The sequence below is a fragment of the Pseudorasbora parva genome, chromosome 3 (genome assembly GCF_024679245.1).
Source record: "Pseudorasbora parva isolate DD20220531a chromosome 3, ASM2467924v1, whole genome shotgun sequence".
NCBI classification, from domain to species: Eukaryota; Metazoa; Chordata; class Actinopteri; order Cypriniformes; family Gobionidae; genus Pseudorasbora; species Pseudorasbora parva.
The window spans coordinates 29,440,985-29,460,763 of record NC_090174.1 but is presented as its reverse complement, the minus strand read 5'-3'; the positions used below and the strand labels follow the sequence as shown (position 1 = coordinate 29,460,763).

The 19,779-nt window shown below is 44.5% G+C and overlaps 1 protein-coding gene across 3 annotated transcripts; it reads left to right on the top strand.

The window, feature by feature from the left end:
• The first annotated feature begins 73 nt into the window (after positions 1-73).
• shpk (sedoheptulokinase) lies at positions 74-19,535 on the top strand. 3 transcript variants are annotated; one of them, XM_067440089.1, is made up of 7 exons: positions 74-433; positions 599-740; positions 916-1,084; positions 1,194-1,346; positions 13,781-13,956; positions 14,853-15,053; positions 17,550-19,535. In XM_067440089.1, the coding sequence occupies exons 1-7, from the start codon at positions 275-277 to the stop codon at positions 17,945-17,947; spliced, it is 1,398 nt and encodes a 465-aa protein (XP_067296190.1). In that variant the 5' UTR covers positions 74-274; the 3' UTR covers positions 17,948-19,535. The 3 variants fall into 3 exon arrangements, with proteins under 3 accessions (XP_067296190.1, XP_067296189.1, XP_067296191.1); XM_067440088.1 differs by having other exon boundaries at positions 77-433; positions 916-1,099; XM_067440090.1 differs by having other exon boundaries at positions 337-437; positions 916-1,099; positions 17,550-19,534.
• The last annotated feature ends 244 nt before the right edge of the window (positions 19,536-19,779 follow it).

Here is a 19,779-nt window from a genome sequence, read left to right as displayed (position 1 = left end):
TTATCAATATGTCTTCAAAAGACACGTTTCTCGAACCGAATAATATCCGTCCGATTCTTGAATGAATCATTCAGAACAGTTTTGTCAACCGGTTCAACATATTCATTGAAAAGAATCGAAACACGAGCGATTCATTCATCAATCGAACATCACTAGTTCTGGCCGTGGACAACTAGAAATGCAGTAATAACATTAAGAGCAGTTTATTTTAGTGTGCAATTACATACATTACCTATACTACACATTGTTCACTGACTGCACAAAAGTAGAGGTCATGGCGACATCACTCAGTTGTTCTGCTGACTTTGTTCTCGGCATGGATCTGGGCACCACATCAGTTAAAGTCGTGCTGCTGGAGGCGCAGTCAAAAACAGTGACAGACAGCAGGAGTTTCCCTACACACTCTGATATCAGCTGCACCACAGACACACATGTAGGTAACAACTATTTGATTAAAAAGCGATGGATACAGAGAAATTAACCTCAATAGGTATTGTGAGAAAACACATGGTAGCCTAAAGTGTACCGTATGTTTGGTTCTACATTTTGCGAGGTTTGTTTAATGTGCTTTTTGAATCATTTATTGTTTTTGTAATAGGCCAAAGAGCAGGATCCTGCACTGATAATTGCTGCTCTGAATCAATGCATGGATGCTTTACCCAAAGACAAGCTGAAAAAAGTCAAGTTCATTGGAGTATGTGGACAAATGCATGGCATTGTGTTCTGGAAATCTAGATCAGGTTAACATTTAACACACTGAACAACTACTAAACGCATGTTTCATTCTCCTGGCATTGTGGTGTGGCACTGTAGTGTGGCACTGTAGTTGAAAGCACTCATGTTCATTCAAAAAATTATTTAGATTTTTTTTTGTTCTTATACTGATTTACTTATACTGTCATCCATCTCTATTAGGCAGTGCATGTCTAAGTAAAGAAGAATCTATTAGATTAATTCCCAAAGACTTCAGTCAGCTGATCACCTGGCAGGATGGGCGCTGCAGCACTGACTTCCTGTCTTCCTTACCTAAACCAGACTCACACCTGAGTCTGGCCACTGGCTTTGGTTGTGCCACCATTTTCTGGTATATGAAACACAGGTAAATTTCACGCTCAAGGTTTCAGACTAAATTATGTCAGCAAAAATCCAATTTCTTTACACTGAATTATTTTTATTATATGTCATTGATTCAGGCCCGAGTTCCTGTCAGGCTTCAGTGACGCAGGCACCATTCAAGACTATGTGGTTTCCATGTTGGGAGGCCTTGACAAGTGTGTCATGACTGGACAAAATGCTGCCAGCTGGGGTTACTTCAACACAACCTCCAACCAATGGAACACACAAATGTGAGTTAAGTCAGATATATTTACCTTCACCAGAGGTGGCATTTGCAATTCAGAGGCCTGTTTTAAAGAATCAATTGGAGGCCTCCTCAAAACCCCCACCCCAGTTAGAAAAATATATAGACTGTTGTATTAAAAGGACTACTCCGGTGAGAAATGAACCTAGGGGTAATTAACAGATGGTTACCGAGCAGATCCTTCTCTTGGATGCGTTTTCATGAAAATCAAATATAAAGAGTTTTATCTTTAAAAACAGATTAGCTTATAACGCTAGTATATGGGGCACAGAATAAGTCAAATTAAATCACTAGTTAATACCACTAACAAGGCTCAAAATAGCCTCACACTAACACGGTAGCATAATGAGGGTCCCTATATGCAAACCGAAGCATTGAGAACTTTGTAAGTGTACAAACAGTTTAATAAGAAAATACTTTAAAAAGACAATACATTACGCGTATATAGACAGGAGCCATCTTGGTAAACAGTCTCGACGAGTTGAGCCACGAACGCTGTGCTAAGTGATGAACTGTGACTTATGGTCCATTGTTTGCAGAAGAAAGCACTAAATGCAACACAGAAAATTAATTCATTAAAAAAAAAAAATCTGTTATTAGATTTCACAAACTTAATACCTATTGACCAGCTCACTTAGCACAGTGTTTGTGGCTCGACTCGTCGAGACTTTTTCCAAGATGGCTCCTCTATAGCTGTGTCCCAAAGTGAAGGGTGCGCACTTCGAAGGCCATGCACTTCGAAGGCCAGACCAGGCCACGCCTTCAAAGTGCACGAAGTGCACGAAGGGCGAACCGAGAGACAGGGTTGCCAGGTCTGAATAATAAAACCCCTCCAATTGTTATTCAAAAGTATTGGAATCACGGCCAGAATGGACCAAAATATCCCAAAATGCGGGGCGCGGGCAGTAGAAATATTGCTTAAGTAAAGACAACTTAACCTGTGGACTATAGGCTACAAACACCCCAAAGCAACAGTAGCCTAAATGCAACCCCATTCCAGACTTGGCAACAATGAACCAAAGCGCCGTTAATGGACTAGCAGGTTCTGACAACTGACAGCGGACGTTCGTGAGGACATTTTAAAAAGAGAAATGGAGCATATACTACTACTATATATATATATATATATATATATATATATATATATATATATATATATATATATATATTATTACAGAGTGCAAGCATACGCAAGAAGCTATATATATATATATATATATATATATATATATATATATATATATATTTTTTTTTTTTTTTATATATATACTTTTTTTGAGCTTTCTATTGGGTTTTGACATGCTTCAAAGCCTGCGACGATGGGCTGGACCATAAGCATGTAAATCTGTAGCCGGTTAAATATTGTCAAATTGCAAATATTAGTTAACAGTTTATTATGTTAAATGTAACTGTTACAATATATTTTAGCCTATATACCCAAGTTTTTTTTTTTTAAGTAGGCCTAATTATTTTTATTCAACTCATCATCTCAGATGCATTTTTTTATGGCATGCCATGCAGCCGTCGACCGATTCAGCCCCGCAAAGCTGCGGACAGTGGAAATATGCACTCATCCCAGAAGATGATGTCCCGCTCAGGCCTTACCAGAGTCTCTATTGTGCATTATTCCCCATCCCGGTTCAGCTCCAGCTTCTCCCGCTCAGCGCAATGAAAGTGTTGAAAAGTGTTTTCTTCTGGTTTGGCTGATAATAAAAAAATGTTGTTTCTAATGTTAAACTTAAGTTATTTTATTGGTCTATAAATAGGCTGTAGTTGTAAAAAGCCTACGTAGGCTAATAGGCAATTTATTTTCATTTACACATTTTAAATTACATGACAAGAAAATATATGTATATCCTAAACATAAATGTGTTTAATGTAGCTACAAATTATAACGTGCATTACAAAAATAAACAATAGCTAGGCTATAGAAAAAACCACTTCTCTTTAATTTAGCCTACGTTTGAAGTTAACGAAAATGAACAATAGACAGCAGTTCGTTTAATTTACAAATAACTTGCATAACAAATAATAAGCTAGCCAGTTAAATTGTTCTGTGTCGGCCACGCATTCAGTTGGAGGATCGATGTTTCGTTGACCGTCGTCAGTGAACATTCATTCATTCATTCATTCATTCATTCATATATATATATATATATATATATATATATATATATATATATATATATATATATATATATATATATATATATATATATATATAAACTTTATTTTAGCATCTAAGTCAGCAGTTTTCGTTTTATTTGTATTTTTTTTCTTATAATTCTGAGTGACAGATGTCACATTTGATTTAGCCTATTTTTCTGTGATTTTTTTTTAGTTACGGTGTTGACATTGGCTACAGCAGGCTGTAAGAAAAATAAATGATTGCACGGACAATTCCTATCCAGTGTCTCTCTTTCTGTAAGGGAAATTTAAAAGATAGATTCTGGAAACAAAATCTAAATTTAGCTGGATCAGTCGGGTCGGGAATAAAATAATTTATTGCGGGTGAGCACGGAGTGAATTTTGCGCGAGCGGAATGGTGCGGTGCGGAATAGCGGGAGCGGGACAAAAATACAGCGCCGCGCAGATTATATTTTGAAGGCTATTTAAAGAAAGTGTATGGGAAAAAAAGAAACAGCGAAAAGGGTGATAATGGACTGATTCCTCTTCTTGAGATAATGGTTGAGAAATAAATAGCATTTAAAAATTGGGGAAATTAAAGTTCATCTTGCTCAGGGCAGGGAACTGGGAACTGTGTGAATGCACTAACGTTGGACGTTTTATTTAGGCTACTTCTAGCGCTTGCGCTGTTGTGTTCAATAGTACCCAGGCTACACTTGAGTTACCGACCGGTACCGTCTTTAACTGGAATCTGATCGAGTGCCGCGGGAATGTGGACCAGTCAAATCCTGTAGTCACCAGTGTGCTATGAATTCTGGGATAGGGAAGGCTGCGAAGTTATGGGAAGGTCCCATCTGCTGTACCCTTCCTTTGCCTGAGAACCGAAGGGCGCATTTTGAAGTCGCTCATGAATTGCGGCAGCCTTCGTCGCACCGCTGTGACGCAATCGCACTTCAAATGCGGCCTTCAGAGGTGCAGCTCTCCCTTTGGGACAGCCTACGTAGTGCCGCTGTGACGTAATCGCACTTCAAATGCGGCCTTCAGAGGGTGCAGCCTTCACATTGGGACAGCCTTCGTAGTGCAGGAATGACGTAATCGCACTTCAAATGCGGCCTTCGAAGTGCGCGCACTTCACTTTGGGACACAGCTTATGTATAGAGGGAATGCACGTGACGTCACCATCAGCTGGAGTGACTGTGATTACGCCCCACTGAGTGGCAAAAAGACAGCAGCACTGGTCTACAGCGTGAATGCAGCGAAAACACACAAAAAAAGGCCCAGCGCCAGAGGAGGTTGTGGGAAGGCTTGTCCACGGACCCAATGGACATCGCTATTCCGAGCTTGAGACGGATTTGATAATATCGTGCAATTTTCTCACTCAAACCACAGCCAACCTGCTCCTGCTTTTGCTTTAAAGGATTAGTTCACCCAAAAATGAAAATTATTTAATTAATTACTCACCCTCATGTCGTTGAAACCCGTAGCACCTTCATTCATCTTCGGAACACAAATGAAGATATTTTTTTTTTTAAAGCTGATGCCTGAGAAAGGCTTCAGATAGGCCTCCATTGGCATTCAGTACATTTCCACTGACCCACTCACAAGACCCATAAAAGGCACTAAAGATGTCATTATAAAGTCCATCTCACTACAGTGGCTGTACAATAATTTTACGAAGCGACGAGAATAGTTTTTGGGGGCAAAAAAATCAAAATAATGATTTTAGCCGCCAAGTTATTGTCTTCCGGGCAGGTCCCGGACTTGAACTCACCTGGAACTCACACGATAGCGGCGCACCTCGTCTTCTGGGTCAAGTATCTGAACGGCGAATCTGCATCATATTCTCGCGCATGCGTCGAGTTCACGTCAATAACTTGGTGGATAAAGTCGTTATTTAGATTTATTTGCGCACAATAACTATTTTCGTGGCATTGTAAAATTATTGTACAGCCCCTATAGTGAGTGCCTTTATGGGTCTTGTGAGTGGAAATATACTGAATGCCAATGGAGACCTTTCTGGAGCCTTTCTCAGCCATCAGCTTTCAACAAAAATATCTTCATTTGTGTTCCGAAGAGGAACGAAGGTCTTACGGGTGTCGAACGACATGAGGGAGAGTAATTAATGAAATAATTTTCATTTTTGGGTGAACTTACCCTTTAAAGGTCCCGTTCTTCGCGATTCCATCTTTCAAACTTTAGTTAGTGTGAAATGTTGCTGTTAGAGCATAAATAATACCTGTAAAATTATAAAGCTCAAAGTTCAATGCCAAGCGAGATCTTTTATTTAACAGAAGTTCCCTTTTAAAGCCTACAGCGAACGGCCGGTTTGGACTACAGCAGGAAGTGCAGGGATGTAATGACATCACTAGAACCGTTTGTTGACTAACCCTCCGCCCACAAGAACAGGCAAAAAAGGGGGCGTGGTCTTCAGTGCTTGCATCTCCCCGTTATGGTAAGAGGCGGGACCTTTCCGGGCAAAGTGCGCTAAGCTGCTGTCCAATCACAACACGGGAAGCGCTGGCCCAATCAGAACTCGTTATGTATTTCTGAAGGAGGGACTTCATAGAACAAGGAAATCATCAGGCTGTTTTTACGACAGAGGAAACAGTGCTGTACAGATAAGTAAATTGTGGGAAGAATACTGTGGTTTTTTTAAACGCAAACAGGCTTCGAAAACAGGCTAAGAACGGGACCTTTAAGAGAGAAAAGCTGCCCATAACTGCTTGTCTAGGATCTGAAATCCTCCGTAAGAATTTGTAATAATAGCATATAAATGGTAAATGGACTGCATTTATATAGCGCTTTTATCCAAAGCTCTTTACATTTTTGCCTCACATTCACCCATTCATACAACGACGGCGATGTCAGCCATGTAAGGCGCCATCCAGCTCGTCGGGAGCAGCTGGGGTTAGGTGTCTTGCTCATGGACACTTCGACACTTGGTCAGGTGGAACCGGGGATTGAACCACCAACCTTCTGGTTTGTAGACAACCTACATGAACCACTGAGCCACTGCTGCCCCAGGTGCTGAGTTTAGTTTAAGCTCTCTGTAAATGGAGACATTGTGAACATTCATTGTATACCAGCTTCATTGTGGATCTTTGTGAGATTGCGTTTATTGAATGAGTTACAGCTTTTGGTGATTATAAAGGGAGCACTCTTTGCGCACTCTCTGGGCAATATAATTATTATTTAATTTTTATGAACAGGTCTATAATATATTCCGAATTTAAATACAACTTTTGTTTTCCATTCGTGATATGCGGCCACATACACGCTTCAATACACTGACCCATCCACATATACATGCAGGATTCACTCGAAAAATGTGATGACTGATCAGTTATAGATAATCATGTCGAAATCAGGCTCATAAAAATGTCAGGAAAACACGATTCCTGGCTGCATGTCATTATCCATGGATCACTGAATCTGTGGTAAGTTGTAAGGATCACTACATCGAACCCAAACTTTAGTTTAATCTGATAATCATTTGCTCAACTCGCATTTGCCCCCATTAACTCCAGTCACGCAGCAGCTCTTCTGCCACTCAGCCCCGGCTGAGGGGGTGTGTTCCGGCGGGAAAGTGACGTCGATGCATTCCCTCTATACCCGTAATGAATGTCTTTATAAAATATCTTATTAAACTGTTTGTACTCTTACAAAGTCCTCAATGCTTCGGTTTGCATATAGGGACCCTCATTATGCTACCATGTTAGTGTGAGGCTATTTTGAGTCTTGTTAGTGGTATTAACTAGTGATTTAATTTTACTTACTCTGTGCCCCATAGACTAGTGTTATAAGCTAATATGTTTTTAGAGATAAAACTCTTTACATTTGATTTTCATGAAAACGCATCCCAGAGAACGTTCTATTCGGTAACCATCTGTTAATTACCCCAAGGTTCATTTTTTCACCGGTGTTGTCCTTTATCAACGTTATCTCATATTTCACTTATATTTTAAAACAAAGTCTACCTGGCATTCCATCTCTTTGATGAGCACTATTGTTAGTCATGACCGAAAACGGAATTCAATCTTTGTCATGCTCTCAGCCACTCAGATAACACAGTGGAAAGCGTAATGACCAGGCATTGAGAGCAAAGAAATGAAAATGGGATTCATTCAGAGACAGTGAGTGAGTAATGCAATGCGATGGCAGGTGCGATGCATATGTTTCCCTTTCGAGAGAGGTTCCTCGTATTACGTATGGGAAAACTCCTTTTCTCGAGAATATGAAGCAAAACTTTAATAAAGGTATCCATGTAAAGCGCAGTGCCGCTGAACGGCCATAGCTCAGCGCGAGGAGCGCTCTGATTGGCCGGGCCACGGCAACTGCATGAACCTATGGTGAGGCGGCTGAGAGGAACGAGCCAATGGGGGGCGTTCCAGAAGCCCGCCGAAAAAAGGTGCTTATATTTGCATACAGGAGGCTATATAAAGCCCTGATTTCGCCATAGGTGTCAGATTTTATCTCCTTCAGCGATACCTTCGCTGACCTCCGGAAGAAGCAACCGCCGTCGAAAAGGCACCAGCGGAACCTGCAGCTGAGGACGACGGACTCCCTCTCCGCCTTCTCTGCCGTTCCAGCTACGCCATCCGGCGATCGTATCCTTTTATACTCTCTTCTCCTAAAAGAGCGCGGGGCGTTGTTTCAAATGCCTCGCATTTCCTGCGGCTCTTGCAGAGCTCCTCTCCTTGGCGGCGACCGTCACGTCATCTGCGTGGCATGCCTTGGACGGGACCACGCGCAGCTCGCACTCTCTCAGGGCGGCTGCCCCGAGTGCGATGAGATGGCGCTGCAGACCCTTCGGGCTCGCCTCGCCACCTTCGACCAGGTCCCTCCTCCTGCCGCTGGGCCGCGCCGCAAGAAACGCCGCGACCAGAGGCTGCCGGAACGGTCTGGCGACTGCACGCCGGATGACTCCCCGCGTGCCTCGCCATCGCCGGTCACCTTCACCCAGGAGGAACAGCGTCCCTCTCATGCAGCGGCCTGTTCGGTTTCCTTCGGTGGCCCGTCGCCAGAGGATGATGAGGACAGCCTCTCCACAGCCGCTTCTGGTAGCGAGTGGTCAGCTTCTGTCTCGGAGCCCCCCGCTTCGACGCAGACCGCCACGAGCGCCAAATCTAACGTCGACGCGGAACTCATCCGCGTGCTCTCCAGGGCCGTGGAAGACCTCGGGCTCGAGTGGTCCCAGCCCGATGAGCCAACGCGCAGCAGACTGGACGAGTGGTTCCTGGAAAGCCGCCGCCTCTCTTCTCCTCAGAAGCCCGCGCCTTTCTTCCCTGAGGTACACGACGAGCTTACGAAGTCGTGGAAGTCGCCCTACTCTGCTCGCGCCAGATCCGCTTTTTCCCCAGCGCTCTCCGTTGTCGACGGCGCTAAGGAAAAAGGCTATGAGTCTCTTCCACCCCTCGAGGAGGCTGTCGCCGCGCACCTCTGCCCGCCCTCCTCCTCCAGAGGATGGCAGTCCAGGGCTCAGCACCCGTCCAAGCCCTGCCGCACCACTTCTGCTCTCGCTGGCCGGGCATATGCCTCCGCTGGCCAGGCTTCCGCGGCCCTTCACACCATGGCTGTCCTTCAGGTGTTCCAGGCCAGACTTCTCCGCTCCTTGGATGAGTCTGTCCCCGACTCCGATGTTTTGAAGGACCTCCGCAGCGCGACGGACTTGGCCCTTCGCGCCACTAAAGCCACTGCACAAGCCATCGGGAAAAATATGGCTAACCTGACGGTCTTAGAGAGGCACCTTTGGCTGAATTTGACCGAGATGAAGGACGCGGACAAAGCCTCCTTTTTGGACGCCCCCATCTCCACTACCGGTCTCTTCGGCCCGTCAGTCGTGGGTTTCGCGGAGCGCTTCACTGAAGCGCAGAAGGCTTCGCAGGCTATGAGGCATTTCCTGCCTAAGCGCTCCAGCTCGTCTTCAGGCCAGGGACGCTCTCGAGGTAGACCCCCGCCTTCTCAACCCGCTAAGCCGGCAGAGCCACCTTCCCGGCCTCGCTCCTCTTCTGGACCGCGCCAACGTTCCCGCTCCGCGAACCGCAGCAGTCGGCCTGAACGCCGGGGACCTCGACCCAGGATTGTGTTGAACCCCGAGCCTCCGAAGCCGTCCTAGCCGCAGGGATAAAAAGGAGATGGTCAGGTCTCGCCTCGGCCGGACCCCCATCTCTCCCTCCCGGTCTCCCAGTTCCCTGCACCCAGGTGACTGCCGACCTCAGTTTAGCAGCCAACGAGCCCGTTGTCAAACGCACTCGCCTGCACACAAACGCCGTTATCACGGCGACCCAAATAAATCTCAAAAAGAGCTTTTTCTCTGTAGTAAATGTGCCCACACATCAGTCTGCACTCCTACACTCATTCACCCCTCCCACCCATGCTATAAATGTCCCGGCGCCCACTCCACAGTGCACGCCGCCACACATAAGCACTACCCCCTCTATGTCTCAAGCACAAAATGGCAGCGCTACCGAGTTCCCTCTAGTAGGCGACCCTTATCCGCGCCGGCTCCAGCCGCTATCGTGTCGGGCTCAGGCCTGGCAAGCCATGCCCGGGGTATCAAATTGGGTTATGAACATAGTAAAAAGGGGCTACTCGCTACAGTTCGTTCGCAGGCCCCCGCGCTTTCGCGCCGTGGTCGAGACCTCGGTGAGAAGCAGCGTCAGTCACGTGCTTCGCACCGAGATTTTGAAACTGGTAAAGAAGGGAGCGGTGGAGCCCGTTCCCCCTTCCAAAAGCGAGTCGGGCTTCTACAGCCGATACTTTCTCGTTCCGAAGAAGGACGGAGAGCTCAGGCCCATCCTAGATCTAAGGCATTTGAACAAAGCTCTAATGACTCGCTCGTTCAAAATGCTAACGGTGAAACAGATCCTCGCGCACATTCGCCCTGGGGACTGGTTTTTCACGATAGATCTGAAAGATGCGTACTTTCATGTGCAGGTAGCCCCCCACCACAGGCCATTCTTGAGATTCGCCTTCGAGGGGCAGGCTTATCAGTACACGGTCCTGCCATTCGGCTTATCCCTGGCGCCCCGCACGTTTACGAAATGTATGGACGCGGCATTAGCCCCGCTCAGGCTGAAAGGGATGCGGGTGCTCAACTACCTCGACGACTGGCTAGTGATAGCCCAGTCTCGAGCAGAACTACTAACACACAGATCCTGGCTCCTCAACCATTTAGACTGTTTGGGTCTCAGGATCAATATCGCCAAGAGCTCGATGTCACCCACTCAAAAGATATCTTTTCTGGGCTTTGTTCTAGACTCGAGACTCATGAACGCGCGGCTGACGTCACAGCGCGCGCTATCCGTCCAGAACATGGCGACTTCATTCAAAGCCGGAACTCGCGTTCCCCTGAAACACTTTCAGAGAATGCTCGGCCTTATGGCCTCGGCATCGTCAGTGCTCAGGCTGGGACTGCTACACATGCGTCCCCTCCAGCGTTGGCTACGCGCCCGTGTCCCTCCTTATGCATGGAAATGGGGCCGTTATCCCGTCAAAGTGAGCCACAGCGTTGTCAAAACTTTGGCTCCTTGGACGAGGACAGAGTGGTATCGGAGGGGCGTGCTTATGGGCACAGTCACGAAGTTGAAAGTGGTCTCGACAGATGCCTCCACTCGGGGGTGGGGAGCCCTACACGAGGGCAAGCCGGTCTCTGGCCTGTGGGCAGAAACAGAAAAGCGGCTGCACATAAACTGTCTAGAGATGAAAGCGGTCGCCTTATCGCTGAGAGCTTTCCTTCCACATATAAAGAACCACCACGTCTTGGTTCGTTCAGACAACATGTCGGTGGTAGCGTACATAAACCGCCAGGGTGGCCTGAGATCATATTCCCTTCACCGCATGGCGAAGCATCTCCTTTTATGGGCAGAGCACAACCTGAGCTCCCTGAGGGCGGCTCACGTGCCAGGTATTCTGAATGTGGGTCCGGATATGTTATCCAGGAGAACCATTCCCCCAGGGGAATGGTCTCTTCACCCGCAAACGGTTCTCTTAATTTGGAACACCTTCGGCAGAGCGAAAGTGGATCTCTTCGCCTCAGAAGACAACACTCACTGCCCAATATTTTTCTCCAAACGCAGGGATGCCCTGGCCCATGTCTGGCCCAGTCTCCCGCTGTATGCTTTCCCCCCGATCGCGATGCTACCACAAACCATCAAGAAAATCAGGGAGACAGCATCCGCGGTGCTTTTAATAGCCCCGCTCTGGAGGAACCGAACGTGGTTCTCCGATCTGATCCAGCTGTCAGACACAGCCCCATGGCCCATTCCGCTGAGGAAAGACCTCCTCACGCAGGCGAAGGGGGGGATCTGGCATCCCAGTCCCGAACTATGGGCCCTCCACGTATGGCCCATCAACTGGTATCGGGAAACCTCTCTGACAGAGTTATGAACACTATAGCGGAAGCTAGAGCCCCCTCGACGAGGCGGCTCTATACTCTGAAGTGGTCAGTGTTTTCTAACTGGTGTGCCGTCCGAAATATCGACGCACGCTCATGCGAAATAACAGAAGTGCTCGCTTTTCTCCAAGAGCTACTGGACGCGGGTCGTTCCCCCTCCACGCTCAAAGTTTATGTCGCCGCCATAGCAGCTAACCATGCTCAGGTCGCGGGACATTCACTAGGGAAAAGTGAGCTCATTGTACGTTTTCTTAAAGGGGCCAGGAGATTGAACCCCCCTCGCCCCCCTTCGGTCCCTATTTGGGACCTCGCGGTGGTTCTAGACGCTATGAAGGGTCCCCCCTTCGAGCCTCTCCAGACCGCGACCATAAAGCTTTTATCATTCAAAACTGCGTTTCTGCTGGCTCTGGCCTCGGTTAAACGTGTGAGTGACTTACACGCACTCTCAGTGAGTCCGTCCTGTCTCGAGTTCGGGCCCAACAACTCCAAAGTTGTTCTTAAACCGAGACATGGTTTTATACCCAAAGTGCTTTCTACCCCTTTTAGAGCACAGGTTATTACTCTGCTTCCTTTACCCGTATCTCAGGGTGAACAGGACGCGAATCTGCTCTGCCCGGTCAGAGCTCTGAGACTGTATCTGGAGCGCTCCTCCCCCTTCAGGCAGTCGGACCAGCTGTTTGTCTGCTTCGGCGGCCGCACTAAAGGTTGTGCTGTCACGAAGCAAAGACTCTCACACTGGATAGTGGACGCTATCTCGCTGGCATATGAGTCTAAAAACCTGACTTGCCCTATAGGCGTTAAAGCCCACTCCACTAGAGGCATGGCCTCATCTTGGGCTTGGTCGTGTGGCATTTCTTTGGAAGATATCTGTGCGGCGGCAGGCTGGGCCTCTCCGTCCACTTTTATCAGATTCTATAAATTGGAGGTTCCAGCTCTACAAGCAGGGCTTCTCTCCATTTAGGCTCTATCTTGACCCTGGTAAACAGATTGCCTTTAGTTTTGGCCTGTACACATCAGTCCTTAAGCACTTTCATTTATCATAAGATCCGACTATGTCCGATCAGCCGTTCAAATGAACCGACTCTTCCGGTTCTTCATCCCCCCTTATAGCCGCCTCTTCGGTGTCTCGGGGGTTATTTACATGTGCTTTGGGTATACTGGGTCAGTCAGCACACACGGCGCTTTACATTGTGTTCCCATACGTAATACGAGGAACCTCTCTCGAAAGGGAACGTACTCGGTTACTTTCGTAACCTCGGTTCCCTGAGAGAGAGGAACGAGTATTACGTTCCGTGCCGTGTTTATGCTTCTCAGGTATCGCTTCAGTCGATCTAAAAACCTGACACCTATGGCGAAATCAGGGCTTTATATAGCCTCCTGTATGCAAATATAAGCACCTTTTTTCGGCGGGCTTCTGGAACGCCCCCCATTGGCTCGTTCCTCTCAGCCGCCTCACCATAGGTTCATGCAGTTGCCGTGGCCCGGCCAATCAGAGCGCTCCTCGCGCTGAGCTATGGCCGTTCAGCGGCACTGCGCTTTACATGGATACCTTTATTAAAGTTTTGCTTCATATTCTCGAGAAAAGGAGTTTTCCCATACGTAATACTCGTTCCTCTCTCTCAGGGAACCGAGGTTACGAAAGTAACCGAGTACGTTTTTTTAAATAGTTTCAGCCTGTCGCAGTTATCTTTTCCATGTCCAGTGCCATGTTGTTTAAATAGCAAATGCACTCGTGCCCATATGTTCACCCATGCCCCTTCTGTTGCGAGTCCCGCTTCAAGTGAAACTTACTCTAACTGATCTATGATGTTTAATTTTACTCTGTTTTGAATTGAATGACTGTGTTTGGAGGGGTCTCTGCAACAGCATGAATTGACTGGGTTTTATATATCCTCCAGTCTGAAGGATGCAGGTTTCCCTGTGCACCTCTTGCCTGTCGTGGTGGAGTCAGGAGCTGTGGCTGGTTACACTTCCTCTGAGTGGTACGGTATCCCTGCTAACACACCGGTCGGAGCGGCGCTGGGAGACTTCCAGTGTAGCGTGTACTCATGCATGATTGACAAAGGAGTTGCAGGTACAGCGTGGATTAGATGCCTCTTTTTTTAATTGTGCATATTTCATCATATGTTTTCTAAAATCCATTTACTTGGTCTGTAAATAACCAATAAACTATGGTAGTTCTATCAGCTACATACAGTACACACTCAATCTGAGGTCAGTTTATGTGTTTACTAGTTCAGCCTCTAGGTGGAGATGTTATGCGACTGCGATGAGCACATGTAAACATGGCAGATTTTGTACTCAGATTTCAGTGTCCTCTCTCAAGGGCATGGGCATGAGAGATATTATCTGTGTAATGGGTTCTTGTAAATGAGAGGACACACTCAAGCTTATGCTAAAAGAGGACTGTATAGTATTTTAAATACTTAAACCTGATTTTGTTTACTTAGATTCTTGATTTTGTCTGTATCCGGCCATATATTACCCATTTTTGACAAAACTATAAAAAAAAGTCAAATGTGCTTATTATTTTATCTACCTGTTATAGATGATTTTGATTTCATATGTCACACACGATAGCAAGGGTTACATTTATTGGGCATTTCTGTATTTACTGCTATTATAACATTTATATAAACCACCCTTAAACTTACCCATACCACCAAACCTTACCAAAGTGTTTTGCTATACATCATGAAGACAATAAGTACATTGCACTTATGTTTTGATGAAAGTACATAGTAGTCAATGACACCTAATAATATAAAGTGGGGCCAAACAATTTCTATTTTAAAAAAATGCTGTGCTTTTCAATGTTCTATTTATTATATAATCCTGAAAAAAGCAACATCTGTGAGCACGAGACTTTTAAAAACATAAAAAAAATTACAGCAAGCCTCAAACTTTTGAACTGCTGTTTACATAAGGCTGATACACACAAATTAATTATGAATCATGTTAAATCCCTAGTGCTGAACATGAGCACTTCAGCCCAGCTGACGTTCGCCATGCCTGAAGAGTTCAGCCCTCCCAGTTCTCCAGATGCCCTTACCCCCATTGCTTATTTCCCATACGTACACGGCTCCTATCTGGCAGTGGCTGCATCACTTAATGGAGGCAATGTCATGGCCACCTTCGTCAGAATGCTGGACTCATGGATGAAAGAATTTGGTAAATCAACAATTGTTAACCTTTTTGATTTGGACAAATTTACATTTCTAATGTAGGTGAATCATTTATTCTTTTAAACCAAGACAACACAAATACACTCTTACAAATAGGTTCTAAAAGGGGGATTTCACAGCAATGCCATAGAAGAACCATTTTGGTTCAGTTTTTATTGTGCGCGATAAGTTTCTAAAATATTTTTTTGTCTTATTGTGAAGAATATTTTAATAATATAAGGCCCTGTTTACACAAGTGTGTTTTTGTTTTAACATGCTGAATTAAAAAATAAAACAATTCCACTCCATTTCAGAAACACTCTCCGTCCACATCGCATGACCAAAAACGCATGTCACACGACCGTTCATGCACACTGGGCATGCGCGTAATGTGGCCAGTGGGAACCGCACAAATCAATGGCAGAGCAGCTTAACTGTATGAATCAATTGGTGCTAAGCCTGCCAGAATGGGCGGGGCATCTGCCTAAAAAAGATGCTCAAATTGCCATGGATTCAGGTTTTATCGTCTGAAGCTACGATTGCTAGTCGCTTGCACCCTAGCACGGCTGTCTACAAAATACTCGTTCCCTTATCTCAGGGAAAGTAGGTTACGTCTATAACCGAGTACATTCCCTTTCAAACGGTCAGTCTTGCACCGAAGACGCTCTGGGAACCTTGATATGCTTCTTACATGCTTCTTACCTTGGTTATCCTGGCTGTATGCTTCGGGTCATTGTCATGTTGGAAGACCCAGCCTCGACCCATCTTCAATGCTCTAAATGAGGGAAGGAGGTTGTTCCCCAAAATCTCGCAATACAACGGTCATCCTCTCCTTTATACAGTGCAGTCGCCCTGTCCCATGTGCAGAAAAACACCCCCAAAGCATGATGCTACCACCCCCATGCTTCAAAGTAGGGATGGTGTTCTTGGGATGATACTCATCGTTCTTCTTCCTCCAAACACATTTAGTGGAATTATGACTAAAAAGTTATATTTTGGTCTCATCTGACCACATGACTTTCTCCCATGACTCCTCTGGATCATCCAAATGGTCATTGGCAAACTTAAAGGTCCCGTTTTTTGCGTGTTTTCAAAGCTTTGATTATGTTTACAGTGTGCAATATAACATGAGTTCATGTTTTGCGTCTAAAAAAACACAGTATGTTTCACACAATTTACTTATCTGTACACTGCTGTTTTCTCTGTCCTAAAAACGGCCTGATGATTTCCTTGTTCTGAAGTCCCTCCTTCAGAAACACGTAACGAGTTCTGATTAGGCCAGTGCTCCCCGTGTTGTAATTGGACAGCAGCTTAGTGCACTTTGCCCGGAAAGGTCCCGGCTCTTGGAGAGCAACAAGACCACGCCCCCTATTTTGCGTGTACTTGTGGGCGGAGGGTTAGTCAACAAACGGTTCTAGTGACGTCATTCCTGCAAGGAAGTGCAGGGGTGTAGTCCAAACCGGCCGTTCGCTGTAGGCTTTCAAAGGGAACTTCTGTTAAATAAAATATCTCGCTTGGTATTGAACTTTGAGCTTTATAATTTGAAAGATTGGCATTGGCCTAGTGGTTTTTGGATATTTTACTGCAAAAATACTACAGAGTGCACCTTTAAGTCAAATGACACTTGAATGTCTCTCCAAAACTCTCTTTCCCACTGTCACCCTTACACTGAAGACACCTGTTGAAGTGTTCCAGAAATTTCTCTATTAACCTCATTTCTAAATATCTCTTCTTAAGGGGAATTTTTTGCAACATCTTTGGAAAATAAAATTAGATATTTGTATTCACAAATCAACTTATTTAAAAAAATATTTTTTTTCTGTAAATTGAGAAGATACCAATATTTCCATTTGGCAATACTGTATTTGGAATTGCAGTAATGTATTTTGCCATTTGGATTTTTTATAGATAGTGACATCAATAATATGATTGCAATTATTTATATATTTATTTGAAGTGTTTGTTGTAGTATAGTTGCATTTTTGAATAAATAACATCATTGTGTCTTCTTTTCAGAAAATTAATGCATTTGTGGAAAGGGCAATAGGAAGAGTTAGCTCTTCCATGTGATAAGAGTGAGGATGAGTTAGCCACTTTGAAGTGCACATGATAGGGATCTATGTATTTTTGGTTTGCATGAGTTCCAATTATACTCAAACTTTCATTTAAACAGAAGAGAAAATCATAATTTTATAGAAAAACTACATTTTGGCTAATTTTCCATTGTGGTACAACTTTACCATATAGCAATGTTCCCCCCCACCCCCAATTTTTGTATTTTTTTTCCACAAATTAGTTTTGATTTGTATGACTAAAGCTATTTAATGTAATAAAAATGTATTGAAACATATTTCATGGTTAGAACATAATGCATACTATTAGAGGGTTAAAGGTTCTTTATGGGACATCAGATCTCAATAAAGAACCTTTATTTTTGAGAGTGTTGTATCCTTGTTGCATGTTTTTAGTTCTAAGTTTTATTATTTATTGCTTTATCTCACAGGATTGGAAGTAAATGAGTCCAGAATCTATTCTCAGCTGATCCAGTCTGCCTTGGCACAGCCTAATACTGACCTAACCGTGACTTCAACATTACTAGGAGAGCGGCATGACCCCACCAAGAGTGCAAGTGTCTCACAAATCTTTCCCTCTAACCTCTCTCTGGGTCACGTGACTCGGGCTGTGTGCAGGGGCATTATTGAAAACATGGCTGCTATGATGCCCCCTCAGTGCCTGCAGGCCGCTGGGGTGAGGTGTATTATTGGCAGTGGCAGCGCCCTCTCATGTAACCCCATTCTGCAGCAGGAAGTGGAGAGAGTGTTTCCATTTCCTGTAGTCTACGGAAAAGATGTGGACTCAGCAGTTGGAGTTGCCATGGTGTTTAATGACCGAGACACCTGACCTACTATAATGCTCGACCGACTGTTTTTCTGTATTGTTAGGCCTTGTCCACAAGAACACGGGTATTTTTATAACCGTGACTTTTTTTACACGTTTCAGCCGTTCGTCCACACGTCCCACGTCCCTGACTGCTTTGTTGACGACCCTATGGTTGCCGATTCTGTGCGATGGCGGACGTAGCCCACATATTCCTGATAGTAACTGTGCTAACAGGGCTGCTTGTATCATGTACACAGATACATACTCAGGTATATTATTATATTGCGGAAGAGATTCGTCAGAATGAAATTCTAGGCTTCTGATTGGCCAACACGCCTTTACGATTAGGGTGATATCGCCGCCTGCTGGTGTGGCATGCTCTTGACAGCGCTTGATAGCGGGTTTTTGCGTTTTCATGTAGACGGAGATTTCTTTAAAACCAAGCATGTGTGGGCGGATTTTTTTTTTAAACGCAGGAGGAAAAACTCTGGTTATAAAAATACCTGTGTCCGTGTGGACTAGGCCTTAAATGCACATATAATTATGTTTTTGTAATTAAAGGTGGGGTAAGTGATATCTGGTAACCGTTGTTTATATTTTAAATCACCAAAACAAACACGCCCCTAACCCCAAAAAGGGTCTCGGCTGATAGCTCCGCCCCACACATACGTAACCCAGGCAACGACTGGCAGAATCTGTGTTACTAATCCAGTTCGAATATTCAACGAAAAAGTCACCCCTTCCATCACAACACAAACAATTCTCATGAACAACTCGATAGAACACGAGCCGACAGTCCAGCTAACTACATATTACAATAATGACAAGATTAGAGTCATAGCGATCACAAAACACAAACAGTTCTCATGAACAACTCGATAACGTTAGTATACAAGCTCGATAGTCCAGCTAACAACATATTACAATAATGACCGGATAAGGGTTATATAAATAAAAAGAGGAAACAAACCATCCTGTCGGACACATTTTGTGAGCTGATGCTTGAAACCTTGAAACACTGAGGGGATTTTTGATGCTCGACACGGTGTGGAAATGAACAGGTCTTTATCATCGCTGAAGTGAGTGACAATACGATCGCAAATGGACTAACAAGTGAACATGACACACGAGCATATTCAAGCAAAAGCCAGCATATATTAGTTCTTTCTTGGCTAATGTCCGTCCTGTGTGACTCGTGTGTTTTGAATAATGAAGTGCACTGGACCTCTCTTCTCACCATAGACACGCCCCTTACCTGCTGATTGGCTACAAGTTTGTTATTCCACTCAGCCCGAGTCCTTTTTCTTAAACAGTTTTGAAATAACACTTACCCCAACTTTAAGTGTATTTAATTTTTTTTTAAATGTAATAATGCACATCCCTCAAATTATTCATTTTCCTTTAATTGTTTACTATTTCATTAATTTAACTTATTGATTCATTTTTTGACTGTTAAGGGTTTATCTATTGTTTAATTTTTTTATCCATTAATTTAAAACCATTTGGTGCAAATTATAAAAATTTTTTTTCCTGAATTCCATTAAATGGCTGAACAGCCATGAAATCACATTATTGTTTACAATGTTCAGTGGCATTTCAGATGTAAATAAACAGTCAGATTCTGATGCATCAAATTTAATGCTGTTTTTATTCCAGTTCTTTTGTTATAATTGAGTTCATATTACACGCACTATAACGGAAGTTTGTTGGTTTCTTCAAATAAGATAAAGAATAGCGAATTCTTTACCACACACTCTTTAAGAATCGACAGCATGCTGAGGTTTCATTTTGTTCATGTGATGTGTGCACCTAAACCACCATGCATGTGTATCTGAACCATCTTACTTTGCCAC

Bases quoted from the DNA above. Each gene is read 5' to 3' on its own strand.
- shpk (XM_067440088.1), top strand. From the start codon at position 275: ATGGCGACATCACTCAGTTGTTCTGCTGACTTTGTTCTCGGCATGGAT. The intron at 1,347-13,780 runs GTGAGTTAAGTC...TATATCCTCCAG, and splicing joins AACCAATGGAACACACAAAT to TCTGAAGGATGCAGGTTTCC. The intron at 13,957-14,852 runs GTACAGCGTGGA...TTAAATCCCTAG, and splicing joins GATTGACAAAGGAGTTGCAG to TGCTGAACATGAGCACTTCA.